A 26,815-nucleotide genomic window follows, 5' to 3' on the forward strand; every position below is an offset into this window, starting at 1 on the left:
TCCTTCGCTGGGGTAGGTTTTAATAAGATTCTAATAATGTTGGTAAGGAGCCAAATTACAAAATGCCCGAGAATACCGAGTACAAAACCTCAGAGACAAAATAAAAACTCATAAAAATGTAAGAGCCCTTTAAAATCAGTCATAATCTTTAGGATAAAGAAACCACTTTCTCAACAAAGGGACTGAGCACGTTTAATAAAAACTGAGTGGGATTAAAGACAGGTGTCCAGCCAGCCACGCCCCCCCCCTCCCTGTGATTAGTGTCAGAGGAGGGAGGCGTGGAGCCAGGAGGTCCTGTCACCAGATCTGGTGAAAACCGCCTGGAGGCACCTAGATCTCCGCACATCTCACTTACAGGTTAGGAATCCTTTACTCCCAGGCTGTGGTGTGGCCTTGGGAGTGACCTTGGGAGTGGCCTTGGAGTGACCTTGGGAGTGGCCTTGGGTGTGACCTTGGGAGTGGCCTTGGGAGTGACCTTGGAGTGGCCTTGGGAGTGGCTTTGGAGTGGCTTTGGGAGTGACCTTGGAGTGGCCTTGGGAGTGGCTTTGGGAGTGACCTTGGAGTGGCCTTGGGAGTGGCTTTGGGAGTGACCTTGGAGTGGCCTTGGGAGTGGCTTTGGGAGTGGCTTTGGGAGTGACCTTGGAGCGATCTTGGGAGTGGCCTTGGGAGTGGCCTTGGGAGTGACCTTAGAGTGGCCTTGGGAGTGGCTTTGGGAGTGACCTTGGAGTGGCCTTGGGAGTGGCTTTGGGAGTGACCTTGGGAGTGGCTTTGGGAGTGACCTTGGAGTGGCCTTGGGAGTGACCTTGGAGTGGCCTTGGGAGTGGCTTTGGGAGTGACCTTGGGAGTGGCTTTGGGAGTGACCTTGGAGTGGCCTTGGGAGTGACCTTGGAGTGGCCTTGGGAGTGGCTTTGGGAGTGGCTTTGGGAGTGGCCTTGGGAGTGGCTTTGGGAGTGGCCTTGGGAGTGGTCTTGGGAGTGACCTTGGAGTGGCCTTGGGAGTGGCCTTGGGAGTGAGCCATGATGGCTGCCCATCCACACAGTCCCCACCCCCACAGCAGGATGGGGTCTTGGGGGCGACAGGATGAGCTGTCTGCTTGGGAACAACTAAGTAATATGTGACCAACAAACCAAAAATGAGACATAAAAACACCGGAGTCCCCACCCCCAGAGGGACAGGAAGCCACTCCCCTGTGGGGAGCAGGACAGCAAAAGCAGAGAAAGTGCCCAGAACTCAGCTCTGCCACCACCGTGAGGACGGCGGGTGGGGGCCCTCGACTCTAAAGCGCACGGCTTAGGGCCGCTGCCGTGTGGGCCTCCGTTCGTTTCCACGGGCACTACACGCTCTGCTTCACTGGGCCAGATGTTCCCGCCAGCGCCGGCTCTTCCCGCCAGGGGCACGATGGTGGTTATTTGTCCGCCGAGCACATGCAGCCGCGTGCAGCAGCTGTGACGTGCGGTGGGTGACAGCGCGCGTGGGGACATTCCCCTGCACCCCGGCAAACCGGCACGCAAAGGGGAAGGCACCCCACGCCAGCCCCTCGAGCTGGGCCGGGCACAGGCCCCTTTATCTTAACCCTAAATCAGTAGCTTAGTCAGATGCAGACTCCGTGCGACGGGAGAGTCGGGGAGGTGAGGCTTTGTGCGGAGTAGCTGTGCGTCTCCGTGTGCTGCCCGGCGACGGGAAGGCGCGTGTAACTTGCAGATGAAACGCGCTCCGGCTCCCTGGGGGAGGGTTATCCCCACCTCCCGCGGTTTAATGGGACGGGACTCACTGAAGCTTCTGGCTGGGCCTGCTGTTGATGGAATCAAAGTCAATGACAATCTTGCTGCACTTGGGTGTGAATTTCCTAAATGGAAGAAACAAAATAGATAATGAGAGATAAACCGAAGAACTTGTGTACATAAAGGCGTAGCCCACGGACATGGGCAATAGGGTGGTGAAGACTGGCGGGGGGGGGGGGGGGGGGGGGGAGGGCGGGTAGGGGCCGGGAGGAGGGGTGTAAAGGGGTGGGGGGATGGGAGATATCTGTAATACTATCAACAATAAAAAATATATTTAAAAAAATATATATATAATGGTATTATCCAGTGAGTAGTTAAAGTAATCTGTTTAGTTTGGCTTAACCCACATTTTCTGTGGGGACTCACTTTATCCTATAGGAGCCAATTACAGGGCCCCGTGCAGAAAGGAACATGGCCCATAAGGCTCAGACCCAGCCCTAACCGGTTTGGCTCAGCAGATAGAGCATCGGCCTGCGGACTCAAGGGTCCCAGGTTCGATTCTGGTCAAGGGCATGTATCTTGGTTGCAGGCACAACCCCAGTGGGGAGTGTGCAGGAGGCAGCTGATCGATGTTTCTCTCTCATCATTGAGGTTTCTACCTCTTTCTCCCTCTCTGAAATCAATAAGAATATTTTCTTAAAAAGCACAATTATTAGCCAGAGCATCTTCAACTACCTCTGTCACTGCTCTTAAAGCTCTGCCCCTAAAACACAGAGAGGCTCAGCCCACGCCTTGAAAAAGAGGGGCCGGAGGTGGAAGGGAGTCGGGCATCACAGGCAGAAACGAAACACGGGTCCAGGCCACACATTCCCCTCCATCAGGCCTCAGCCCCCCCCCGTTTCTCCATCAGGCCTCAGGCCCCCCTTTCTCCATCAGGCCTCAGCCCCCCTTTCTCCATCAGGCCTCAGCCCCCCCTTTCTCCATCAGGCCTCAGCCCCCCCCTTTCTCCATCAGGCCTCAGGCCACCCTGTTTCTCCATCAGGCCTCAGCCTCCACCCCCCCCCCCTTTCTCCATCAGGCCTCAGGCCCTCCACTCACCTGAAGGCGACCCCAGCCATATCAAACATGAGCCTGGCGGCGGTGGACTCCTCGCTATCGTGGTACTTATCAGACATGAATATAACTTCTTTGATACCTTAAAAGGCAACAAGGCAGGAAGCCCCGTTAGTACAAGCACAGCGGCACCACCACGTCGGAAGTACGGATGGCAGCACTGCCCCGGAGCACCTAGTGGGTGCCCAGCAGTTCATCTTTTATAAGAAATCATGCATCCACTTGATGGCGGTGTCTGCGATGAATCGCCTCTCCCAGGGCGCGTCCACACCACGCCCAGTGGCTGCAACCAGGAGTTGAGCTCCAATCCAGCAGCGGACAGGGACAGCTGCGGACAGGGACAGCAGCGGACAGGGACAGCTGCGGACAGGGACAGCTGCGGACAGGGACAGCAGCGGACAGGGACGGGCGGTGCTGAATCTGCCCTCCAGCATTTATGGATTTTTTTTTTAACAAATGCAAAGTGAAAACAGTCAAGTGGTCAAGCCTCGATGTGATTAACAAATTTCCTTTACTGCGGGCAATCAGACGTTCATAAAGCAATTACTTCATAAAGCAATTACTGTCGAACTCCAGAGGCTGGTGGGGCGGGGAGGGGACAGCGTGCTGGCAAAATCGGAGAGAGACCAGCGACTTCCCCGGACGGCTCTGCAGACCCACACGGAGCAGACCAGTGCTTCTCCCGTCTCACCAGCAGCGCTGACCTGAGGCAGGACCCCAGACGGCACTCCCCACCCCAGCTCCATGGGGACAGCAGGGGGCTGGCCCCCAGGGCATGCGCGGCTCTGCCCACGCCTGCACCGCCTCGGCGCCTGTGTCCCCAAGGACCTTCCAGCGCCTGCGGGGAGCCGCAGAGATTCTGGTTCTGACACTGGCAGACCCCCCTCTGCTCACAGACCCTCGGGCTCGTGAGAAACAGCCCCTCTCAGCTGCACATCTGGCCGACACGGCACGTCTCTAAATCTCACACGGAGAGTTTTATGGAGACAGAGTGCGGCCGAATCTCAGATGTGACAGTTTGAAAAAGGCAAAATGTTCAGAACACAGTGCTGTCGCTTCGCGGTAAGAAAAACTTAACATGGTGCCGTTGGAGTCTTAGGACATTAAAATGCAGAGATATGGTTAGGTCCTCAAATATCTACCCTACATTAGCTACAAATTAAAATTTCACATACAGCCTCCCAGCTGACCTTGTATCTGACAGAAACTCATTCCCCCCCTCACCCGCACCCCCCCCGAACCCCCCCCCCCCCCCGTAATCTATGCACGATATACCAGAGAACAGAAAAATGACAGTAACGATATGCAAAGCCCGTGTTGCGTTTTGGCAGCTTGCGGTTTAAGAAGCTGCAAACGAAATTAGAAACATGTTAAGAATCGCAGAGGATGCAATTAGTCGCAGAATACCTGGCACCGTTCAAAAACAAAACACGGGAGGCATCCGGCAAAGTCGATAGTGCAATTAATTTAGATCCAAACAACAGCAGCGTAGGATCAAACCCATCTGCGAGGAGCGGCGAGGGGCAGGCCGCGACGCAGGCGTGACAAGTGGGCCGCCCGCGCCTACCTGCCTGGATGATGAGCTTCGCGCATTCGTTACACGGGAACAAGGCCACGTAGATGGTGCAGCCCTTCACGTCGGCCGAGTTCTTGTTCATGATGGCGTTCAGCTCGGCGTGGCACACTGCGGGCGGGAGCGAGAAGAAAGAGAAACACTTACACTGGGGCTCAGGAAGAATTCACCAATAGTGCTGGAGCATTCCGCCCCGCCCTCTGAAATCTGTATATATAGAGGGTGTCCCAAAATTCACGCAAGATTTGAATTTTGCATGAGCATTAACAACAACAACAACAAAAAATAAAAGCCTAATTTTACTTGGTTTATTGAATCAGATTCTAATATCTGTTGCCCTTTGATTTCAATCCCTTCAATTTGATAAGCATTCCCAAGTACCAATTATGGCTCAGGAGCAGGGACAATGAAGACCAATGAGGATCACGGCTTTGCGTATGTGCCAGCAAAGCTGTGGTGGCCATTTACCCAATGTGCTATTCCATACATAACCCCATACTGTATACTTTATGAATCAATAAAAAATTTACAATTTTTAATTATAAACTTGTGTTTTCTATCAAAATTACTTCTTGCATGAATTCTGGGACACCCTTTATAAAAGGCTAATATGCAAAGTGTCCCCTCAGGCGTTCGACCAGGAGATGGGGAGTTCGCTCATTTGCTATGATGTGCACTGACCACCAGGGGGCAGCATGAAACATGGCAGGCAACCAGCAGTGGTGGCAGGGCACTGAGGGAGTGAGGGAAGGAGGAGGCGGGGAGGCAGGGAACCCGATGGGCCCTAATCGATGGCCAGGCCTAGGAACCCCACCCGTGCACGCATTTCATGCACCAGGCCTCTAGTAACATATAATAGACTCGATTTAAAAAAAAAAACTAATTAGAAACCGAAAGTGCTGAGAATGCCAATGAGGGCCATGTGGCCCGACGGGTTGGCGATTAGAGGCACCCCGGTCCACGCAGCAGCCCAGGGTCTGTGAGCACCTAGAGCCGCCAGGAGGGGCCGGGGTCAGGTACCTCCCCCCAGCTCCACCCCACGTGCAGCCACAAGGCCCTGGGGCGTGAACTACCCACATAAAATGGCTCATCTGTGTGCTGATATGCACACGCAGGGATGTGCTTTCACCGTGGCCACCGAGAGGGCAGGAGCAACTAAGAGTAAGAGAATCAGGAAGTGGAGCTGAGCATTCTGACCGAGGGATCTGCAGGCCTCATGGCTCCCGGCCCACACGCACACATCGTGGGTTCCCCGTAGTTCGTCTTTTATAAGACAGACACGCATCCACTTAATGGCAAGGAAAAGTCAAGTTTGGGGTTTTCTTTATTGATTTCAGAGAGGAAGGGAGAGGGAGAGAGAGATAGAAACATCAATGATGAGAGAGAATCATGGATGGGCTGCCTCCTGCAAGCCCCACACTGGAGATCGAGCCCATAACCCGGGCATGTGCTCTGACCGGGAATCGAACCGTGACCTCCTGGTGCATAGGTCAACACTCAACCCTGACCCACGCCGGCCGTGCGAAAGGTCAAGTTCTTGCTGCACTGGCTCATTCCACCTAAGATCCCTACACGGGGATCCCAGGTCATTCCCAGACTTGCCGGAATTCCAGGATGAAGGGAGCCCCCTCCTCTCCCCTCCTGCACCTTCCCAGGGCCTTGGGCCGGGGTTCCCACCGACTAATCCACGGGGCGTTCCTCTCAAGGCAGGAGCTGTGCTCACCACTCAGATCTAGTGTGGAATCTCCTACCTGCTCTGTGCGGTGGCCAGATGCTATCTTTTTTTCCTATCCTCACCCAAGGATATTTTTTCCATTGATCTTTAGAGAGAAAGTAGAAGGGAGGGAGGAGGGAGAGAGAGAGAGAAACATTGATGTGAGAGACACATTGACTTGTTGCCTCCCGAATGCACCCTGACTGAGGCCATAAATCCAACCTACAACCCAGGCACGTGCCCTTGACCGGAAATCGAACCCGATACCCTCCAGTCTGAAGGCTGACGCTGTAATCACTGAGCCGAACCAGCCAGGGCACTGTATGCTATCTTAGTTACTATTTCCCTTTCTGGGTGCATTATCTAAGGCTATATTATATCTCCCTGTGGCAGAGATTCACACATGTCTGCAGACAGGAATCCTCAGATGTTCCAAAACACGGAGGTCCGGGTCGCACACCCGGAACCTGACAGGGCCTGGGTGTGAACTGGGCTTTGAAATCTCTAAGCGGTTCCCCGACGTTTCCAACGTGCAGATGTGTTTAGGAAACCCTGCCTCCCAGAGCCCTCTGGCCTCCCCAAGGCCACTTAACAACACACGCTACACATCCAGGCGCTAAAATCAATGTCTGCTGAACGAATTAATGACTATCTGGCCGTGGTCCAAATCACACTAATCTCCTAGAATTATAAACGTGGGGCCTCCGAGGGTCTCCGCGCCCTCTCCCACCACCACCAGCCTACACACAACGCCTTCCTCCGGGCACATTCGGCTGTGACGTCCTCCCTCGGTCAGCGAGCCTCTGCTGAGGGCCTCTGAGGGCCCACCTTCCTCCCAGGCCTCCCGGTCTCGGGTGGGGTGGCCGCTGTGCATGTCCGGCCGCGGCTCTGGGATGCTGCGGGCAGGAAGCTGACCAGGGCCCTCCCAGAAAACGCTGGGAGCGCTCCTTGTAGTCCTGTGGATTTAGGACAGGGGTGGGCAAACTTTTTGACTCGAGGGCCACAATGGGTTCTTAAACTGGACCGGAGGGCCGGAACAAAAGCATGGATGGAGTGTTTGTGTGAACTAATATAAATTCAAAGTAAACATCATTACATAAAAGGGTACGGTCTTTTTTTTCAATAGTTTTATTCATTTCAAACGGGCCGGATGCGGCCGAGGGCCGTAGTTTGCCCACGGCTGATTTAGGAGGTCTCAGGCGCCTGTGGAAACCAACAGTCTCAGGCCTTGTAAGAAAATCTCCCAAAAAAGAAAAGCTGCACTTAATCAGATAGCAACCCACCAGAGAACCCCTGCGGCCAGAGGGGCCTAAGCCGGGACCTGAGCCCCACAGTCCATACACCCCCAGGGCAGGGAGGACAGGGAGGAGGAGGGACGGGCTCCAGGCTCAGGGCCCCGGAGGGCGTCGGCCTCGCAGAAGTCCCCTTGCCCCCACGTCCTTCCCATGACCAAGTCCCCAAGCCTGGATTAACCCCGCTCCGTGTTAAAAACAACTAGATGTAATTATTTCTTCTATTTTCCCCCCGAGGGCAGGACCAGTCTTCTAGGTTCCGGAGTTTAACGCGGTGCCATGAACATCATGGGTGTTAAATATTTACTGAATGAATTAAGGGGGAAATGCGGGTTCTAGTTATTGATGCCAACGCCGGGAAATACGGACAGTCCTCTTAAATTCAAATATCACACATAGGCCTTCCCGCCCAATAAACACTTTTTGGTGGTGTTGGTATTACTCCTCAGAACTGCGGCGTTTCTGAATCCGGGAGAAAACCCAGTGCACTGTCCTCTCTTGAATTTCTAAATTGTCACGTGGACGGCAACTGTCTTCCTCGAATTCATTTTGGGGCAAAATGTAACACTGTCTGCCTGGGTTCATTAAGAAAATTACCATATGAAACAGCCTTTCTTGGGCAACCCGCCAGCATCCCTGGGTAAAGGGTGGTTCAGAGAAATGGCACCCAGGACCATGAACAGATTTCCTCTCTCTGACCCACAAAATCGCAAGATGAAACCGATAAAATTTCCTGTTAAAAAAACATGAGGTCTGCCCTAACCGGCTTGGCTCAATGGATAGACCGTCGGCCTGCGGACTCAAGGGTCCCAGGTTCGGTTCCGGTCAAGGGCATGTACCTTGGTTGCGGGTGCATCCCCAGTAGGGAGTGTGCAGGAGGCAGCTGATCCATGTTTCTAACTCTCTATCCCCCTCCCTTCCTCTCTGTAAAAAAATCAAGAAAAAAATATATTTAAAAACAAACAAACATGAGGTCTGCTGGCGACATGAGGGCTGAGTGCCAGGCACACAGGGGCTCTTTCAAAGGAACAGTTCACAACCCACGACCGCCCAAGTCAAGCTAGACAAAGAAGAAAACAGCCCGGCTCCGTGGTTGAGCGTCGACCTAGGAACCAGGAGGTCATGGCACATGCCCGGGTTGCGGGCTCCATCCCCAGTGTGGGGCGTGCAGGAGGCAGCCGATTCCTTCTCATCATTGATCTTTCTCTCTCTCCCTCCCTCTCTTTTCTTCTCGGAAATCAATAAAAATTGAAAAAGTAAAAAAATTAAACTCGTGGAGTGTCCAGTCACACTTAATTTCTCTGGATCATCCGTACCTTTAGCCTCGGAAGTGACACCCACTCCCACCTTCCCGGAGCCCCCTGGGCCCACCGAACCCTGTCTGATTCGCCCCGGCTCCCCAGCCTACACCTATGGGGCTGAGGAGGGAAACCCCAGCCCCGGGCTCCACTGGACACCTCTCCTGGCCCCGCCCACCGGGAACTCCCCGCTGCTGTCTGTCCAGATCCTGGCACGGGTCTCGCAGGTCCACGACCCCACAGCCCCTGTGGCTCTGACCCTCGGCTTCCCCTCCCAACCCCACTGCATTTCCCTTCAGAACAGACCCATCGGGTCCCCAGACTGCCCGCCCGGAGGAACCTGGACAGATGCCTTGGGACTCGTTCGGTGTGTTCATGTAGGTCAATCAGAGTGGAGTGTGGGGACTCGCTTAGCCGGGCTGGCCATCACAGCTGATCAAGTAACAGGCAACTGCCACGTCGGCTCCAGGCCACAGAGAGCACTCGGCAGGGAGCAGGCCTGGCCTGGGAGGGCGTACTTCGAGCCCTGCCGGCCGGCCTGGCCTGGCCAAGCATCTCCCCCACCCTCGCATCCTCCACCTGCAACTGAGGCAGCTTCGAGGTGCAAGGCCCCACTTTGCCACTTGAAGCGTGTGACCCCGACCGGGGGCACGAATGCGCTCTCGGTTGGCAGGAACAGCGCCAGCTCTCAGAAAGTGCATTTCCACTAGCTGAACCAAAGCAATTTAAAAGGTACTAAGTAATGCAATTTTTAGCTTTTCCCTAATGTGCCCGGTTTCCTCCCTCCATCTTCCAGAACAGCCAATCTTTTCCAAGACAGGCTCTGACCGCAAAACAGGAGTCTCCTCTCCCATGGCCAAGGGCAAGCCTCTTGACTCTGTAATGCATATAAAACCTCCACTTGTCTCTGAAACAATGCTTTCCAAACTGCAGGTCACGACACCAGTTTAGTGAGCTATAAACAGCATTTTCTTTTCTTTTTAATGAAAAGAGAAGGGCTGAGATTAGAACGCACCCACGTGGCAAGGTTAGGTACTGCTCCCAAAACTTCAGTGTGTGTGTGTGTGTGTGTGTGTGTGTGTGTGTGTGTGTGTGTGTGTGTGCGCGTGTGTTTTGTGTGGGGTTTTTTGCAGGAAAACTATGTCACCATGTAAAAAGTTCAGAAACACTGCTCTAAGGAAACCCGCTGACCTCCGGAATACGCTAGTAATGTTTACAACCAATTGTTCTCTTAACATGGCCCTAGTTTGTAGCGTCTGCCCATTTCTGTGGTGTAAATGCTGCCACGCAGCCAATGTCAGGCCCCCAACAGGGCAGGGAAGTGAGAAGAGATGCACACATTGGCGGTGGTGAGCCGTCCCTGGCACGCCACTGACTGGCCTGCTCTTGACCTAAAAAGCCTCCTCGGGCTGCAATCCGCTCGCCTGCTCCCTGGCCCTTGGTTAGTTACCACCCTCCACCCCAAGTCCTCTCAGGAGGACCAGGGCCTCTGGGGTGCCCTACTTTCAATGGGTCCTTTTCTTTCTCTCGACTTTCTAGGCACGTCCCAAAGTCCAGTCCTGCTCTTCGATGCGTTCATTCTTAGATTCTCGGGTAGCAGATCTAGTTGCAAAGCCCCGAAATCTACATTCCTAACCCCAGTGTCCCCTCTTCTCCTCAGGCCTTTCCCTGGGTGGCCCGGGTCTTCTCCGTCACCTCTCTCGCTACGATACACAGTCCACAGCTGCCTGCGAGCAAGAAGGTCAAGAACAAATTCATCATTTTCCGATGCTGGCATTCTGATCGCCTTGGGATACACGCGGCAAGAGCTACGAGGAGATGAGTGCAAGAGCCAGCCCAGGAGAAAGGTTCTCACCGGGATCGTGAGAACAGCATGGTTTTATATCATAGGAATAAAGACTCAGTACCCCAACGAGAGAGTGTCTAGGACGTAATTCATAAGATAGCTAAATTGTCCAAAAAAAAAAAAAAAAGGCAAATTTTCCAACTGTCTACCTAGAACTACTCCCCGATGGCTAGGCAATAAGCAAAAGAACTCCCCGAGCACTACCAGTGTATTTGCTAAGCAGCAAGAGGGCCACAAAACCCTCCGATGACTCTCAACATTGTTGGAAGGGGAAAGAGGCAAATGCTGAGCACATGGGATTAGCACTCAGAAGTTCCCCACCGCCGGGAGGAGGGCCTCTGCCTCGGGTAATTATAAGACAGTTCTACGCTGTGGTCTTTTTCTTCCCCCTTTTCTATTACTAACTGTCAGAATGCAGCACTGCATTAACCTTGGACCATGGAGCAGAGATTGTATAATTAGAAAACTGTTATTTTTCAAACTCCCTCTTACCAGAGCTTGATTAATCCTTACTGTCTCGTGTAGGCGGTTCGCGGCAAGTTTGACAAATTAACAGGATACATTCCATCCTTGGTTCGATTTAGATTTAAGAGATTCGACATTTTATAAATTTGACTTTCATCTCATTTGATATAAGACTCATACAATATCTATTTTAGACGGCAGTATTTTTAAGGTCACTTTAATAGGTTTAAACAAAGAAAACACCTGTCTGGTTGAGCATTGACCCATGAACCAGGAGGTCAGGGTTTGATTCCCAGTCAGGGCACAGGCCCAGGTTGCGGGCTCAGCCCCCAGTGAGGGGCGTGCGGGAGGCAGCCGAGCAATGATTCTCTCTCATCATTGATGTTTCTATCTTTCCCTCTCCCTCTCCCTTCCTCACTCTCTGAAATCAGTAAAAATGTCATATTTAAAACACAGCACCTTCTCTCAAAATACCCAAAAACATGGATAATGCTAAGCAAATGCTAACTGCTGCACAGATAACTGAGCAGAAATAGCGTGGCTCTCCTCGCGGACCTGCAGGTGCGCCCAGCACAGGACGGGAACCCGGGGGCCTGAGGAAATTTGGAGTCGGGAAAACTAAGCTTCTACTCCGGTAAAGAAACCCTCTAGAGTCCAGGGGTCCTCAAATTTTTAAACAGGGGGCCCAGTTCACTGTCCCTCAGACCGTTGGAGGGCCGGACTATAGTTTAAAAAAAAACTACGAACAAATTCCTGTGCACACTGCACATATCTCATTTTGAAGTAAAAAAAACAAAACGGGAACAAATACAATATTTGCATTTGCATGTGGCCCGCGGGCCGTCGTTTGAGGACCCCTGCTCCAGACAGACTGTTTAAAACTCCTCGCTGTCCGTGGTGTGGAACTTGAAGAAAAGGCCTCCCCTGGGCCTGAAGGGCACCCTGCCAAGGCCGGGGGGGGGGGGAGCGGCAGCTTTGGGGGTGTCAGGCGAGGGGGCCAGGCGAGGGGAACCCTGTTGCCACTGAGCGCGGACCTGCGCCACCTCTGCCAACTCGCTCCAGGCGGCACTGCTCAGCCTCCGACGCCTCTGGGAAGCGCCCTTGCCCCTGACCTTGAAGGTCCTCGGCGGTGCAGCCACCCACGGTCACGGCACAGACAGTCGGCTCACGGACACGACAGAGGCCAGGACTCCGGAGCCGGAGCCTTCCGGAAGGAAAGGTGGGGCGCCTCACCCCGCAGTTAACAGCTGACATGAAGGGTGCCCCAGGCCAAGGTCGGCCTGTGCGTTTTTAAAAATAACTCGATGCTGATTTGTATAAGATATTCCGTTCCTGTTCCGACAACACAGCTTGTGTCATTGCTTCTTGAAATACGGGTCTAAGTGTATCCACTTCTAGAGTCACTAAACACAGGTACATCTCCCTCGGGCTCAGCATCCCCCCTGCTCCCCCCCCCCGCCCCCCCCACTGCCCTGGATGCCTCAGACGCCTGATGGGTACATATGGGAGTGGGGGGAGGGCATGCACTCGGTCCTCTCAGATGCATTTTGGGAACTTTCACAGCTTCTGAAGCTAAAATGGAATTTCAAGGACTTATTTCTTAATTATTGAAAGATACCCTGACAGGGCCTCATACATCACGCCAGCCTCCAGGTGCTGATCCTTCCAGACGGTAATTAACGATAGAGTAGCTAGCCTGGAAATGTAAGCCCCCCCAACCCACCACCACCTCCAGCACCCTCCCCAGAAGGTTATAAAATGTTCGTTATTATGGCGACCCCCAAACCCAAAGTAAACATTTCTAGACTTTGTCCCAAACAATACCACTCCTCCGCTACCTCCCTCGGGAAGGGCCCACATCTGTAAGGAAGCAATGGGGTTCATGATCAGGGTTTCAAAGGCCCTGGCATACAGGTGGGTAGGGGACAGGAGAAGCGACCTGGAAACCCACAGTACAGCTCTCCTCCAGGGCCACCCCAAGCGGCCACACGCAGTTCTTCTCAGCTTCTGCTCCCCACCCCTCGTCCCAGAGACACCCTCCCCCCACCCCGCCCCCCCTCTGGTCTCCCCTCCTGACAACTTCTTGGTGTGCAAAGCCCATTCACTCTCATGGCTTCTCAGACAGAGCCCTGCCGGCCCCCACTCCACTCCCCGGCCAGGGGAGCCCCCTTGGTGCCGGCCTGCGGCCGGGAGAGGAAAGGGCTTAGAACTGGGCACGGTTCCCATACATGTTCAGTGACAAGACCTCGCTGCAACATCACTGGCCCAGCACGGCACCCACAGGCCGCAGCTCTGCACACGCTCAGACACAGACACAACCACAGCAGGAGAGGGGAGCGCGGGGAAGAGCCAGGAAACAAGGGGTTAAACGCCCTCTTTGTGGGCGGATGGGACTGAATCTGCAGGTTGTGCTGTTTCTGTGGGAATTGTGTTGGGATTACATGTGTCTTTTCAGAACACAGGGGGCTCAGCCTCTGCCTGCACGAGGGTTCGAGTCCCCGCCGCGCTCGGCCACCAGCAGGAATGGTCGCCCTCCCTCCCTGCCTCCAGTCGGTGAGGAGCATGTGAGGAAAACGCTGGGGAAGCTTCGCGGGCTGGAGAGAAAGCTGCAAACGTCAGACCTGGGCTTGTTTTCTAAGGACGCAGAGTCCCCAAAGGACCTAAATAGACACCTTTCGAAAGGACAGACAGAAAGCCCAGAGACATATGAAAACAGGCTCAAAGTCACCAATCATCCGAGAGATGCAAATCAAAACAACCATGAGGTACCATCTCACCCCTGTCAGACTGGCCATCATCAACAAATCCACAAACGACAAGTGCTGGAGAGGATGTGGAGAAAAAGGAACCCTCGTGCACTGCTGGTGGGAATGCAGACTGGTGCAGCCACTATGGAAGACAGTATGGAGTTTCCTTAAAAAACTGAAAATGGAGCTCCCATTTGACCCTGTGATCCCACTTCTAGGAATATATCCCAAGAAACCAGAAACACCAATCAGAAAGGACATATGCACCCCTATGTTCATAGCAGCACAATTCACCATAGCTAAGATCTGGAAACAGCCTAAGTGCCCATCAGTAGATGAATGGATTAGAAAACTGTGGTACATCTACACGATGGAATACTATGCTGCTCTAAAAAGGAAGGAACTCTTACCATTTGCAATGGCATGGATGGAACTGGAGAGCATTATGCTAAGTGAAATAAGCCAGTCAGAGAAGATAAACATCACACGATCTCACTCATTTATGGATAATAAAGACCATTATAAACTGATGAACAAAAATAGATACAGAGGCAGAGCAGCATCGAACAGACTGTCAAACTGCAGCGGGAAGGCTGGGGGGTGTTGGGAGGCAGGGAGGGGGGGTAAGAGATCAACCGAAGGACTTGTATGCATGCATATAAGCATAACCAATGGACACAAGACACTGGGGGGCAGGGGAGGCCGGGGGAAGATCAAGGGGGGGAAAAAAAGGAGACCTATGTAATACTCTTTGTAACACTTTAAGCAATAAAACAAAATTTAAAAAAATAAAGAAATGAAAGGCAAAAAAAAAGAAAGAAATAAAGAAAAGAAAAAGAACGCACAGTCCTGGGCCCGGCGGGCTCCCTGTGGAGAGCGGGTGGGGAGCCGGGCCGGGGGATTCCTCGCAGAGGCGGCAGGTGACCACGCAGGCCACCCCCCGGCCTGTGCTCAGAATCCGGCACCGCGGGTCCTGGAGTCCGGGCGACCCCTCGGGTCCTGGCGATACCGCGGGCCGTGCCCCACCCCATGCACCGACAGTGGCCTCCCTTTCAGAGGACAAATGGAGCCATTGCTTCTGGCACCGAGGGGCGCGCCGTCCAGGGGAGGGACGTGCACAGGACAGTGCCTGTTGGCAGGTGAAGCTAAGAACAGGCCACAGCGGCAACGCGGAGGCAGCCGGCCCTGCGCTGGACCATGTCTGAGCTGCTCCTGCTCCCACGGTGCCCGAGGGAGTCTCTGTCCGCAGAGAGTGGCGCAGAAAGGCATTCTGGCCGGAGCCGGGGTCTGGAGAAGGGGAGGAGCTGCTCCCTGAAAAAGCGGCCGAATCTTCCAGGCTCCCCCACCTGCAGCCCAGCTCTAAGGGGGTCCTCCACGGCAGGTCCCCGTCCCGTCTCCACTCCCGGCCCCACAGGCCACAGAAGGTCCCTGTCCCATCCCCACTCCCGGCCCCACCACCACGGCAGATCCCCATCCCATCTCCACTCCCAGCCCCACCACCATGGCAGATCCCTGTCCCATCTCCACTCCCAGCCTCACAGGCCACGGCAGGTCCCCGTCCTGTCATGGCTCCTGGAACCCAGCCGTGGGCTTGTGGGAACAGCCGAGTCCTCAGAGCCACCACGCTCTGCGTCTCCCTGTGCTTCTTCCCCACGTGGCCCCTTGGCCACCTCCCCACCTGCTGGTTCTGCGACCCTCCACCCTATGAAGCCTCAGCCCCGGCCTGTGAAAGGGGGGAGGAGAGGCCCGCAGAAGACAGACAGACGGACAAACACGGTGCCCCCTCGCCTCTCCTGCCCACCCACCTGAGGCCAGGCAGCCCCGCTGCTGGGCTCTGCCGATGGGGAACAGACCCTCCTCTCTCTCTCCTGCTCTCCCACCCCGGGTCCCCCCTCGCTCCTCTCGCCAGGCTGCTGGCACCCAGGGGAGGTACTCAGCCCCAGTGGCAGTGCCCAGGGCTAAAGAGACTTCTGACCATGGTGCTTCCATTACTGATAATAAAGCCCCCAGAACCCGAGCCGCACTGCTCCCCAAGGTGCGTGCGAGGGCACACACCCAGGTCAGAAGGAGGAGGGCGTGGAAAAGCTGCGTGTCTTCGACAACGGGCGGGTGAGCCAGGCCCAGCGCCCTTCCCACTATCCCTGAAACAGCCTGGATGCCCACAAGCCTGAAGAAACACCACTAGCAACAGCACTAACCAGGGCTCGACAGCTCTGTGCTGCAAACCCCCTCCTGCGTTAACAGGCTCACAGGGCCCTGAGCAGTGCGCGCTAGAGCAGGAGTCGGGCGTGTTCTAGTTAATTCCAGCGCCGCAGGCAGCCAGGCAACTAGCTCCCTGGCCCCGTCCAGCAGGCAGAAAGCGGGGCCTCGCTGACCGAACCCGGGATTCGGGGACCAAGTCAGCTCCCGACAGGGCCCTACATTCCCAGGACGTCCCAGCAGGGCGGGGGACACTCTCTCCTTGCTTCTCCCTTGTCCGAGCCTGCTCGCCCTCCTCCCGCCTCCCACCGACAGCCTCGTCCCGCCCTCCCAGGCAATGCTGAACTGATCACATCCCCACCGCGACTCCACAACCTGCGTGCCCGCTGTCCCCACCCCCACTTGGCGTCCCAATTACTAACCAGTGTGCTATTCCACTCCCTTCCTCCACCTTCCTCTTTTCCCTTCTTTAAAATATATTTAATTTTTTTTAAATTTCAGAGAGGAAGGGAGAGAGGGAGAGAGGGGGAGAGAGGGGAGAGAGAGAGAGAGAGAGAGAGAGAGAGAGAGAGAGAGAGAGAGAGAGAGAGAGAGAAACATTAATGATGAGCGAAAACCATCCATGGGCCGCCTCCCGCACAGGCCACACTGGGGACGGAGCCTGCAACCTGGGCATCAAACCAGGGAATCAAACCGTGCCCCTCCTGGTTCATAGGTAGACGCTCAACCATTGAGCCACACTGGCCAGGCTTTTCCCCCTTCTCCCTCAGCAATCTCTCTCTCGATTGGATTATTCCCATCATTGAACAATGTCAGCAAAAACAGACAAACCAACCAACACCAGACCCTCCCCTCCCGCAGACAACATAAACCTTCCTCGGCCCCAGCTCCCATGCTGGCCACTGCCCATCGGTCTTGCTCTCGTCACAAACGTCTCGACCCACCTCCACACACATCTGGCCCCACTTCCTCTGCGCTTCCTTCCACTGGCTCCCATTTGCCTTCCGACCCTGCCGCTCCCTCCATCGGAGCTGCTCTTTGAAAAGTCAACAATGACCCCAGGTTGCTAACCCCGTGGACATGTCCCAGTCTCCCTAGACCTCGCAGCAGCTGTGCCGCAGCCAACCGCTCCCTCCTTCCCACAAGGCAGTCCTGTGCTCCACCGTGTCCCTCTCCATCCTCGCAGGCCCCTCCTCCCCCACCCAGCCTCTCAGTGCTGCGGTTCTCAGGGACCAGGCCAGGGACCAGCCTTTGCACACCCTCCCCAGGTCACCTCACCGTCTCCACAGCACTGATGTCACCCAAATGCCAAACCTGCCATTGCTGACTTCTCCCCGTACTCTTCAACCCAACCCGACACCCTGACACACCATCCCAACCTCAGGGCCCAAGTCCTCGATCTCCCTGCAAGCCTAGGTGCTTGGCTGAACTGCTGGGGGAATCCATCTCCCTCCCCCACCCCATGTCCCCCCGCCCCGCCCTCTGGATGTGTCTCCAAACACTCCCTGCACCCCGCCTCCCCATCTCCAGCACGCCTGCCCTCCCAGGCTCCCCACCAGGTCTGCAGCATCACCCCACAGCTAGGCTCCCCGCTTCCACTCCTGCTCCCAACAACCCATTTCCCACGCGCAACCCATGTCATCTTTTAAATCCAAACTCCTTACCCTAGGGGCCCTCAGCCTCACCTCACCCTCCAGCTTTACCCCCTCAGCGTGAGCCAGATCCCTTCCTTCCAGACGAGGCTCCGAGTGCGCCAGGTCCGGGACCCGCACCCCGCACCCCGCACTCCCACTGCAAGGAAGGCCCTGCCCCTGTTTTTCCCATCCCCCAACACTGCCCACCCATCTTCCCGGACCAGGGCCCAGCCAATCCAGCAGGTCCCTGTGTAAAAGTCACCTCCTCGGGAAGGAATGTTCAATAATATGTTTGTCTCATCCGTGTCTACCTCCTCCACGCTCAGCCTGCATGCCCCGAAGAACCGGGCCATGGGACATTTCACGTGCCCTGCAGAGCGCCTGGCGCAGACCGCACACGGCAGCCGCCCTGGGAGGAGCTGCGGGTGAGTGAAGGACGACGGGGGACGTGGCGCAGGACACAGTTCGTTATCCTTTCTCAAAAGGAAGCCAGCGGACTCGGAACTCCCCCGTCACCCACAGACGACGCACGCTGATAACAGGACGGGTGACTCGTGAGTATTTATTCCAGTTCCTAAGGCAGTGATGGCGAACCTATGACACGCGTGTCAGAGGTGACACGCGAACTCATTTTTTGGTTGATTTTTGTTAAATGGCATTTAAATATATAAAATAAGTATCAAAAATATACATCTTGCCGAAACCGGCTTGGCTCAGTGGATGGAGCGTCGGCCTGCGGACTGAGAGGTCCCGGGTTCGATTCCGGTCAAGGGCATGTACCTGGGTTGCGGGCATGTCCCCGGTGGGGGATGTGCAGGAGGCGGCTGATCGATGTTTCTAACTCTCTGTCTCTCTCCCTTCCTCTCTGTAGAAAATCAATAAAATATATATTTTTTAAAAAATACATCTTTGTTTTACTATGGTTGCAAAGATCAAAAAATTTCTATATGTGACACGGCACCAGAGTTAAGTTAGGGTTTTTCAAAATGCTGACACGCCGAGCTCAAAAGGTTCGCCATCACTGCCCTAAGGAGTTATAGCTCACTCACCGAGGGGGAAAAACGACAATGAGGAACTCTGCTTCCCTTTCCCACCTAAACTCAAAATTAATGGCGTTGGGGACAAAGTCTTTTAATTGCAGAATTTAAAAATTCATGCTCCGTTATCACACGCGATATTTTAAACGTACGGCGGCATCTATCATGTGCAAGAAGCGCAGGGATGACGCTCACACCTCCCTCCCGGCTGGCCCGGCCTCCCGCCAGCCCCTCACGTCCATCGCCCTGCGCGCACCGGCCTTCTGCGCGTCGCGTACGGATTCTCTTATTCCCACTTATTCTCCATTTAGTCCGGACGCCGGGCAGGTCTTGTGTTTCAACAAACACTGTCACACGGACTGGTTTGCAAAAGGATTTGCAACTCCTTTCTTTCTACTTGGTTCTAGAACAGCCTCTTGTCTCAGAAGGGTTCTAAGTGTGCCTCTTCCAGTCAGACCTCCTCTTGCACTTAGACATGGTCTTTCTCCGCATGGCTGTCCTCCAGCCTTCCTCATCCCGGTCTTCTGATGCCCGTGTCTGTGGGGGGCCTCGCTCGCCTCAGGCCCTCCTGCGTGTGCCGTCTCTGTCTGGGTTACACTCACCTTAGAACAGGAGCAGGGCTGCACCTCCGAGGAGAATAGAGGCTGGTTCTAGTCACTCATCCACACGCAGAGGCACATCCTCTGTCCCCCCCACCCGCTGCTTTGCTGGGGGGGAGCTGGGGGAGGGGGGGTGAACCTTCACCCAGGATGCTTTAGAACTCCCCGCAAAGCCCCGGGAAGGGGAAGAGCACCGTAGTTAGTCTAAGGGCACCAAAGCTACATTGTTTAATTTTTCCTTAGAACTCTAGAACTGGAGGAGTCCTCAAGGATCATTTCTTTCATGAAGACATTGAGAAGCAAACGTCAGTCATGGATCTAACAAGCCCACGGTCGCTGGGCACAAGCACCCCACACCCAGACCCGGGGCCCGGGGCCGGTTGGCATTCCTTCCCGGGAATCTGACCACCGCCTGGTAACCGGCAGCTGTGCATATTAAAGACACACCCCCCCCTCCAAACAGGAAACCCACGTCCTCAGCGGTAAAAGTAAAACCAATACAAACACCTGCGAAAACCTCCAGGAACCAGGCTGGAGTGCCCACTTCGGGGAGCAAGCAAGATTACACATTCCACTTTCATTCCAGCGTCAGCAAAGCTTACGAAGGAAGGATTCTTGAGGGGGGAAAAAATGCAAAGTAAAATAAGACTAGTCATTCAGGCCAGAAGATCAGTCAACAGCGTAAGGACCAGAGACGAACGAACAGAATACAAACCTCCACGAGGTAAAGTGACTCTTTACAAAACAAAGAGAAATACGTGTCGTTTCTCAAGTGGGTTCGATCCCACGGACCAGCATCTCAGCTTTTCCGGCTCCTGCCCTCCCCAACAGGGAGCTGTCAGTGTAGGTCCCTTGTAGACGTTCAGAGTAAAAGAGGAATCTCTAGCGCCTCAAAAATTAACCCTGAGTCCACAGATTAAAATATATAGATGAAAATCAAATAAATTAACAAAAAAAGTCATTACTTATTCTTTTCTGAAGAACTGTTGCCAAACAATTATACCTGAAAGTGGAATATGCTTATGTCAAGCTGGTTAATATATGTTTGGGGGGGGTGGGGGGAGGAGCCTCATACATAAGCCATCAGTTTCCCTGTCTATCGAAAACATCGCACAGTGAAACCCGAGTTTGCTTCCTGATTCATAAAAATCATCTACTTCATTTTTTCTCTGTAAACTTGCTTGAAGGTTTTCCACTGATTATTTTGTACAAAATCCTTAATGAAACCCACCGTCGGGCTGCAAGCACTAGCTGGCCAGGCAGGGGAGGGGTGGTGGGAAGCTGTAAGTGAAATTAGAATTCTGCAGGAACAGAAACAGCCAGTCATCCAATCCAGGGACCTGCCTCACAAAACCAGAGGGCATCTGACTCCAACCGGCGGCAGGAACAGATTTGATCTTAATTACCAGGAAGCCCTTACAAGTCCTGACGAAGTCGCAGCTTAGCAAGGATCAACTTCTTGATAAATTAGTTTCTCAAGACGAACCTTTTGGAGGCCAAAGAAATACCTCACACGCATGGCAGGGAGGAAAATGCCCGTGTTCGGGCGGGTAAGGCAAATGGCTACGTAATCACTAAAATGGCATCTGTGCATGCTTAGCAATATGCTAAATCTGAGAAAAGAAAGATGAAATTTAAATATAAAATGTACAGGCACGCTGCCACACACTGGCAGAACGGTTCAGGGTTGCCGTGGGGCATTCTCGCCTCGATGAACCCAGCGTTTTCCTCCCCAGCGCGGTGGCCTTCTAGAGCATTCCTGCAGAAATACGGACTGACGCTGGAAACAGCCCCGTCGCCACATCTGCCCGATGCATCTCTAGTGTGGCGACCGCCCACCCTTGGGACATCGGGGCTCGGGTCCCTGCCTCGAGGAAGCAGTGTGATGGCACCGGCAAAGCCACCCTGGCTTCTTGAGTGCCCGGACGGAAGAGAAGGCCAGGCAGAGGCACGTTTACCCACAACCCCCCTCCCCCAACAGGTGTGCAAACCCAGGCATAGGAGCCTGATGAGCCCGGGGAGCCCTGTTACCGATGGGAGCTTGAACAATGGCTCCCAGGAGGAAGGTAAGGCGGCCTTGCTTAGTGGGGGGCCTCAAAGTTGTTTGACAGGGACCCCAGATAGTCAAGACTTAGGAGTCACCGGCCTAGAGCTCGGATAATCTCTAAAGTCCTTTATGGGGATTTACGCATCATCTCCGACCCTGACAGAGCAGCGCAGCCACCATGACGTCAGGGAGGAAAGACAGCGTGAGTCTCCCCAAGTCCAGACACCAGCGATTCTTTTAATAAGTGAATGTTTGAAGTCTTAAAACAGAAGTAAAAAGAATTTGCATTTTAGTCCATTATCACCAAAACATTTCTATTCTACCCTAGGCTATCTAAACATGTTTTTAATATATTTTTATATTTTCCAAATATATATTTATTAAGTATGATTTCAGAGAGGAAGGGAGAGGGAGAGATAGAAACATCGATGATGAGAATTATTGGTTGGGGATAATTCTCACACCTCACACTGAGGATCGAGTCTGCAACCCGGGCATGTGCCCCAACCAGGAAGTGACCTCCTGGTTCATAGGTCAACGCGCAACCACTGAGCCACACTGGCGGGGCTCTAAACATTTTTCACTCTGCGGACAGAAATTCCTGGAAAAGACAAGACTGTTTACAGCCAGTCATCGTTATCTAGACGGAGAGCCCGTCTTTGTGTATTTCATGACCGTAGTAATGCTAAATGCCTTTTAAAAGCCATTTAATACCTTCTATAACTTTTACGGTACATCAAATGACAAGCGTACTCTCGTGGAAGAAAACTGTCTACATTGTAGGACAGCTGTGTGTAAAATGAAAAATTGATAAGTGAGGGCAAAGAGCTTTGAAAACCTAGAGGTATCGTATGGATAGTAAAGAAATACTGCAGCCAGCCAGCCAGCCAGGGCCCAGAAACTCAGCCACTATGCAAAACAGCAATCCGTGAGGCTGGCCCAATGCCTGTGTGGGTGGGTTTTTTTAATTCCTCCTGGAAAGGAGCTTTGAAAGGTCCTCTCTCCAACTTGGTCAAAAGGCAGTGTCTCTGACAAACAAAACCAGCTACTCGAGACCCCAGCTCACTGGGAAGCGGGGGATTGCAAAGGAGCTGCAGGCCTCTGGCTTCTGGGTTCCTGCCACCCATCTGCCCGGGGCCAACAGGGACAGGACGGCACGGGTCCCCTTGGTGGGCCCCTCAGGAACCAACAGGGACCCCTCGGTGCCGGAGGTCAGCACGAGGACCCACCTCTCCGTCTGGATTCTGTGAAGGAACGACCGTGGTCCGACAGTCCAGTGTCGCTGCTGACTGGACGCATGGACCCTTTCATTCTGCGATTTTACACGGACACTGAACTGTGCCGTGAACCTCTGCATGCACCTACGCACGACGGAGCCCTTCCCTTCTTTCCTACCATCGAAAGCTTACGATCAAAGCAGGGTGACCAAACGTTTCGGCACTACATTAGCACCTTTTCCAGTTCACACACTCCATGCAGCCCGGAAGCGCCGGCTGAGCCAACAGCCTCACATTCTCCCGACTAGTGGGGCCCCACTATTCCTGCTCCTACGAAGGCTCATCTATAACAATAAAAGCTAATTCGACGGGACAGCCAAACGACCTTCCGGACGACCTTCCGGACAAAGCTGGGGCTGCAAGGACAGAGCCCCTTGCACGAATTTCATGCATCTGGCCTCTAGTCTGACTATGAAACGCCCGTATTCACTAAACCATGCTCTATTCCCTGGAAACCCTGAGCGCTTGGTTGTTCTCCCTGCCGGCATTCCTCACGTCCTCTCCCACCTCTGGGCATCTTTTTTTTTCTTTCCAAAACATAGCAGCTGCCTGAAGCAATTTGAAAAGAAATCGATGGGGTTTATTTCACATGATTGAGGCCCGAGAACATTGGTAAAGTGCATAAGCTAGGCTAACTGCAGACCTGGGATTCTGCAGGAGAAAAACCCACAGGAAAGCTGCAGGGAAGAGCCCACAGCGAAAGGCCTCCCATCACACCCGGGACTGCTTCCCGAGGCGCACGCTTTCCCTGAGGGGTGGCCTTAGTCCCCCGTCTTCCACCAGGGCCAGCCTGTTCATTCAGACACAGCACAGGTCCTGACATTATAAAGACTTGACACGAAGCACCTGCAGCCCACTTTGCCTCATTTACGCCTTAGTTACCAAATCTCCAAGGAATTAAGGGAAAAGTGAAGCTGTAGCCTGTCCCTCCCAGACACTCTCTGAAGTGATTCTCCCTGGGGCTCAGGTAGGCAACACAGTATAAGAGACCGAGGGACCCTCCCCTAATTTAAACACGCAAAACAGACGGCCAGGCCCAAGGGGCCCAGTCCCACCCATCTGGCTTGTGCTCTGACCACAGCCTCCCTGGGACTGCGGAGCCCCCAGGAAGGCAGGAGGCCACAGCATCTTCCTCCTCCCCAGGCCCTGCTTCTCCCCAGCGCCAACCCCGGCCATGCCTGCGGAGCTGGCTCTGCTTCCAACCTGCAGGGCTGTCACGCACAGTCCTCCCCGGGGTGCACAATCCTCCCCGGGGTGCACAGTCCTCCCCGGGGTGCACAGTCCTCCCCAGGGCGGCGGCCCTCGGTACAGAAGCCACCACCAATGCCCTGGCGGGTACAGCCAGCGGTTCTCCATGGAAACACACCCGGCCCACGCAGGCCACAGAGCCCCGGCCCTCAGGGCCAGGCTGTGTGCCACCACCAGGCTCCCTTCCATTCACTGGTTCTCTTTGGAACTTAAGAGACCGGGACAGGAAATTGGGGTCATTCAATAGGGATTTTTTCTTTCTTTCTTTCCAGCTGCTGCTGACTGAGAAGGGGAAAGACACTCTCTGACCGAAGCAGGACGGGATGCCAGGCTCGCCTACCGTAAGGGTACTTGGTGTCCAGCTTCCGCTCCGCTGTCCTCCTCCAAGGCAGCAGGTCGTCGCTGCACCCGTTGGGCATCCCGTTGTACCCGATGCCCACGATCTTGTTTTCTGCGTTGACGATACAGGCTCCCACCTGCAGCGAAACATGCCCGAAGGCCTGGTGACTGCCTGGACAGTCTGCCCCGCTCGAGGCTGTCAATGGAACCAGAGGCCCGCAGAGCTCCAAGAGGGCACGCAGCTTCTGGGGGTGCTAGGAGCTCTGCGTCCTCGCTTCTGTTCCGTGGCGGTTCCCACGAGCCAAAGAAAGAGCGCCCCTGGCCCCAGAGGGGGTGGAGAGGCACCCACAATCTCTCCCACAGGAAGACGGACGCATAGGGGTGCAGCACAAAGGGCAGCAGCTTCACTCTGCCCCGTGAACGGCCTTTGCAACGTGCTCACTGGCAGGCATCTCTGCGTCAGTGAGGGCCCAATAGTCCTCCTGCGAAAGTCACTTACCTGGGAATTGGGATCTTTGCTCCTCTGTGCCGACAGGAAGGCCACGGCCATGAAATACTCGGGCCATTCCAGATAGTCCTCACGTTTCTTGCAGGGGACTTCGCTCATGCTGGGTCTAGAAGGAAACACACAACAAACATCAGCAGAGAAAAGCATTTGGCTCAATCCGCTCTCCGGTCCACCCCACCCCAACCCCATTCAGACTGCCCACGGCAGGACTTGGACAACTTCCGGTGCGTGTACCAGTCAGATATCACAGGACGTGGACGCCCTCCCCCCCCCCCCCACCCCAGACCGTCTCTGGTCTCAAGAATATTAAGTTACTATTTCAGAAGTTTGAATTTGGCACACAGAGCTTCACATTCCCACATAGTTCACCTATGTACTGCGTTGTCACAGGCTTTTAAAAGTCAATACCGATGCCTGCCCTACAAATAGTTCTCATCCCGCACCACCCTCTGCTCTAAGATGGGGCCAGGGCAAGAGGGAGGGGTGGGAAGAGAACATTTATTGACCACCTAATACATTTCAGATATGGTTAAAGGCTATACATCACCTCACTCAAGCTGCCTTCCTAACTAAGGCAGACAGTACCACCGTCCTAGAGACCGCGAGAACTTGGGTAACTCGCCCTAAGTCACGCAGGATTATTACCCATGCCCGTCCGATTCCACTTGGCACCGTCCCACCTCTGACCTTAACCAGATCCTACGTCCCTTCCCTTCCCCTCAGATTCCCCAGGTGGGACAGAGTTATCAAGTCTGAGGTGCGGACTGAACCAAAGGAAGAGCCGCTCTGACAAGCGCCACCTGCTTCACTAAGTCCAGGTTTTAGTTAGGGGCGTGCGCTTGACCGCAAGCAGGCACCACCAACACAGCAGGGAGAACCCCCCAAGGGACCCAACGCTTCCAGCAGAGAGGGGAGAGGGTCCTTTCAGGGACGAGGAGGGAGGTCAGCACGAGGACTGGGAGGGTGTCACTGAGAAGTCTCCAGAAAGCCTAGACAGCCGGGCTAAAGGAAGGCAGCCGGAACTGAGATGCAACAGGTCGGTCTGGGAACCAAGGTCACCCAGCGATCATGAGAGAGTCCTGTGAACTCTCTCAACAGCAAGCAGGCCGGATAGGCCTGGTTTAGCACCCGGCTCAAGGGCTGGCACCCTAACTGCTGCAGGGTGCCAGGGAAGCGCCTGCAACCACAAGGCGGCAGGGAAGCGGCGGGGGGGGGCGGCAAGAAGTGAACTTATCTTCTCGGGGCGCCTTCCCAGAGTCTGGTTTAACGCTCAGGGGTGCCCCACACCCAGCTGCAGAAACAGGGGAGGGACAACTAGTCCAGCGAGGTACCCCCAGGCACCCGCGGGACAGATCGCAAGCCCCTCCCACCCCCTCGATTCCGATCCGGGACGAACCACGCGTTCCCACCGCGCCCGCGGCCGCAGCCGTGCCGGCCACTTTCAGTCCCGCATGCGCCTCCCTCTCCGGGCTCCCCGAGGGAGAAAGGCTCCCGGAGGCCGCCGAGCGGCTGAGCCCGGGAAGGGGGGCGGCCTCGGGCTCCCCGCCCCCCGCCCGGCCGCGAGCCCGCGCCCCGCACCCCGCGCTCCGGCCGCGCCACATGGCGCGCGGGCCGCGTACCCGCCGGGCCGGCCGGGTCCCTCCGCCCAGATCGGCGACCTCGGGCCGGCTCGCCCCGCCGCTCCCGCCGGGAAGGAAGTGGGAGAGGAGGCGGGGCCGCCGCGTGGCCGGAAGGTGGCGGCCGGGCAGCCGCGCGCCCTGGAGAGGGGGCCGGGCCGGCGCGCGCCCGGGGGTGTTGGGGGTCCCCTCCGCTTCCGGGTCCCGGACGCGCGGGTACCTCGTTCAGCCCGCGGTGGGGCTAGGGGTGGGGAACCCGAGACCACCCCCTCTCGGGTTTGCCCCTGACTTTGCGCTGGTGGCGGCGGGGCCCCTGGGCGGGGACACACGCGGCGCCCCGCCTCCCCGAGTCCCGGATCCCCGAGCCTCCGCCGCGTTCGGGACCCGGGAGGCACTGCTCGCGGCCTCCCCAAGGATCTGGCCTGAGTCCGGGCATTTCTCAGATCTCGGAATCTGAGGCCGGGGTTGTTGTCGTTGTTGATGATGGTGAGGTCCGTCCCCCCCTCCCCCCCCCCACACACACCTGAACCTACCGTCACCTA

At 55.1% G+C, this 26,815-nt stretch overlaps 1 protein-coding gene across 7 annotated transcripts; it reads right to left on the reverse strand.

The window, feature by feature from the left end:
* On the reverse strand, positions 1 to 26,592 carry DCTD (dCMP deaminase). Of its 7 annotated transcripts, none has more exons than XM_036300283.1 (7): positions 26,494 to 26,592; positions 24,649 to 24,763; positions 24,151 to 24,286; positions 6,159 to 6,227; positions 4,406 to 4,518; positions 2,820 to 2,916; positions 1 to 1,846 (listed from the first exon to the last, which is right to left on the reverse strand). In XM_036300283.1, exons 2-7 carry the CDS (start codon positions 24,754 to 24,756, stop codon positions 1,575 to 1,577), a joined length of 795 nt encoding a protein of 264 aa, XP_036156176.1. In that variant the 5' UTR covers positions 24,757 to 24,763; positions 26,494 to 26,592; the 3' UTR covers positions 1 to 1,574. The 7 variants fall into 7 exon arrangements, with proteins under 7 accessions (XP_036156176.1, XP_036156175.1, XP_036156174.1 ...); XM_036300282.1 differs by lacking the exon at positions 26,494 to 26,592 and adding an exon at positions 26,277 to 26,433; XM_036300281.1 differs by lacking the exon at positions 26,494 to 26,592 and adding an exon at positions 26,236 to 26,355.
* Positions 26,593 to 26,815: the final 223 nt, after the last annotated feature.

The sequence above is a fragment of the Myotis myotis genome, unplaced genomic scaffold, assembly GCF_014108235.1.
Source record: "Myotis myotis isolate mMyoMyo1 unplaced genomic scaffold, mMyoMyo1.p scaffold_m19_p_3, whole genome shotgun sequence".
Classification (NCBI taxonomy): domain Eukaryota; kingdom Metazoa; phylum Chordata; class Mammalia; order Chiroptera; family Vespertilionidae; genus Myotis; species Myotis myotis.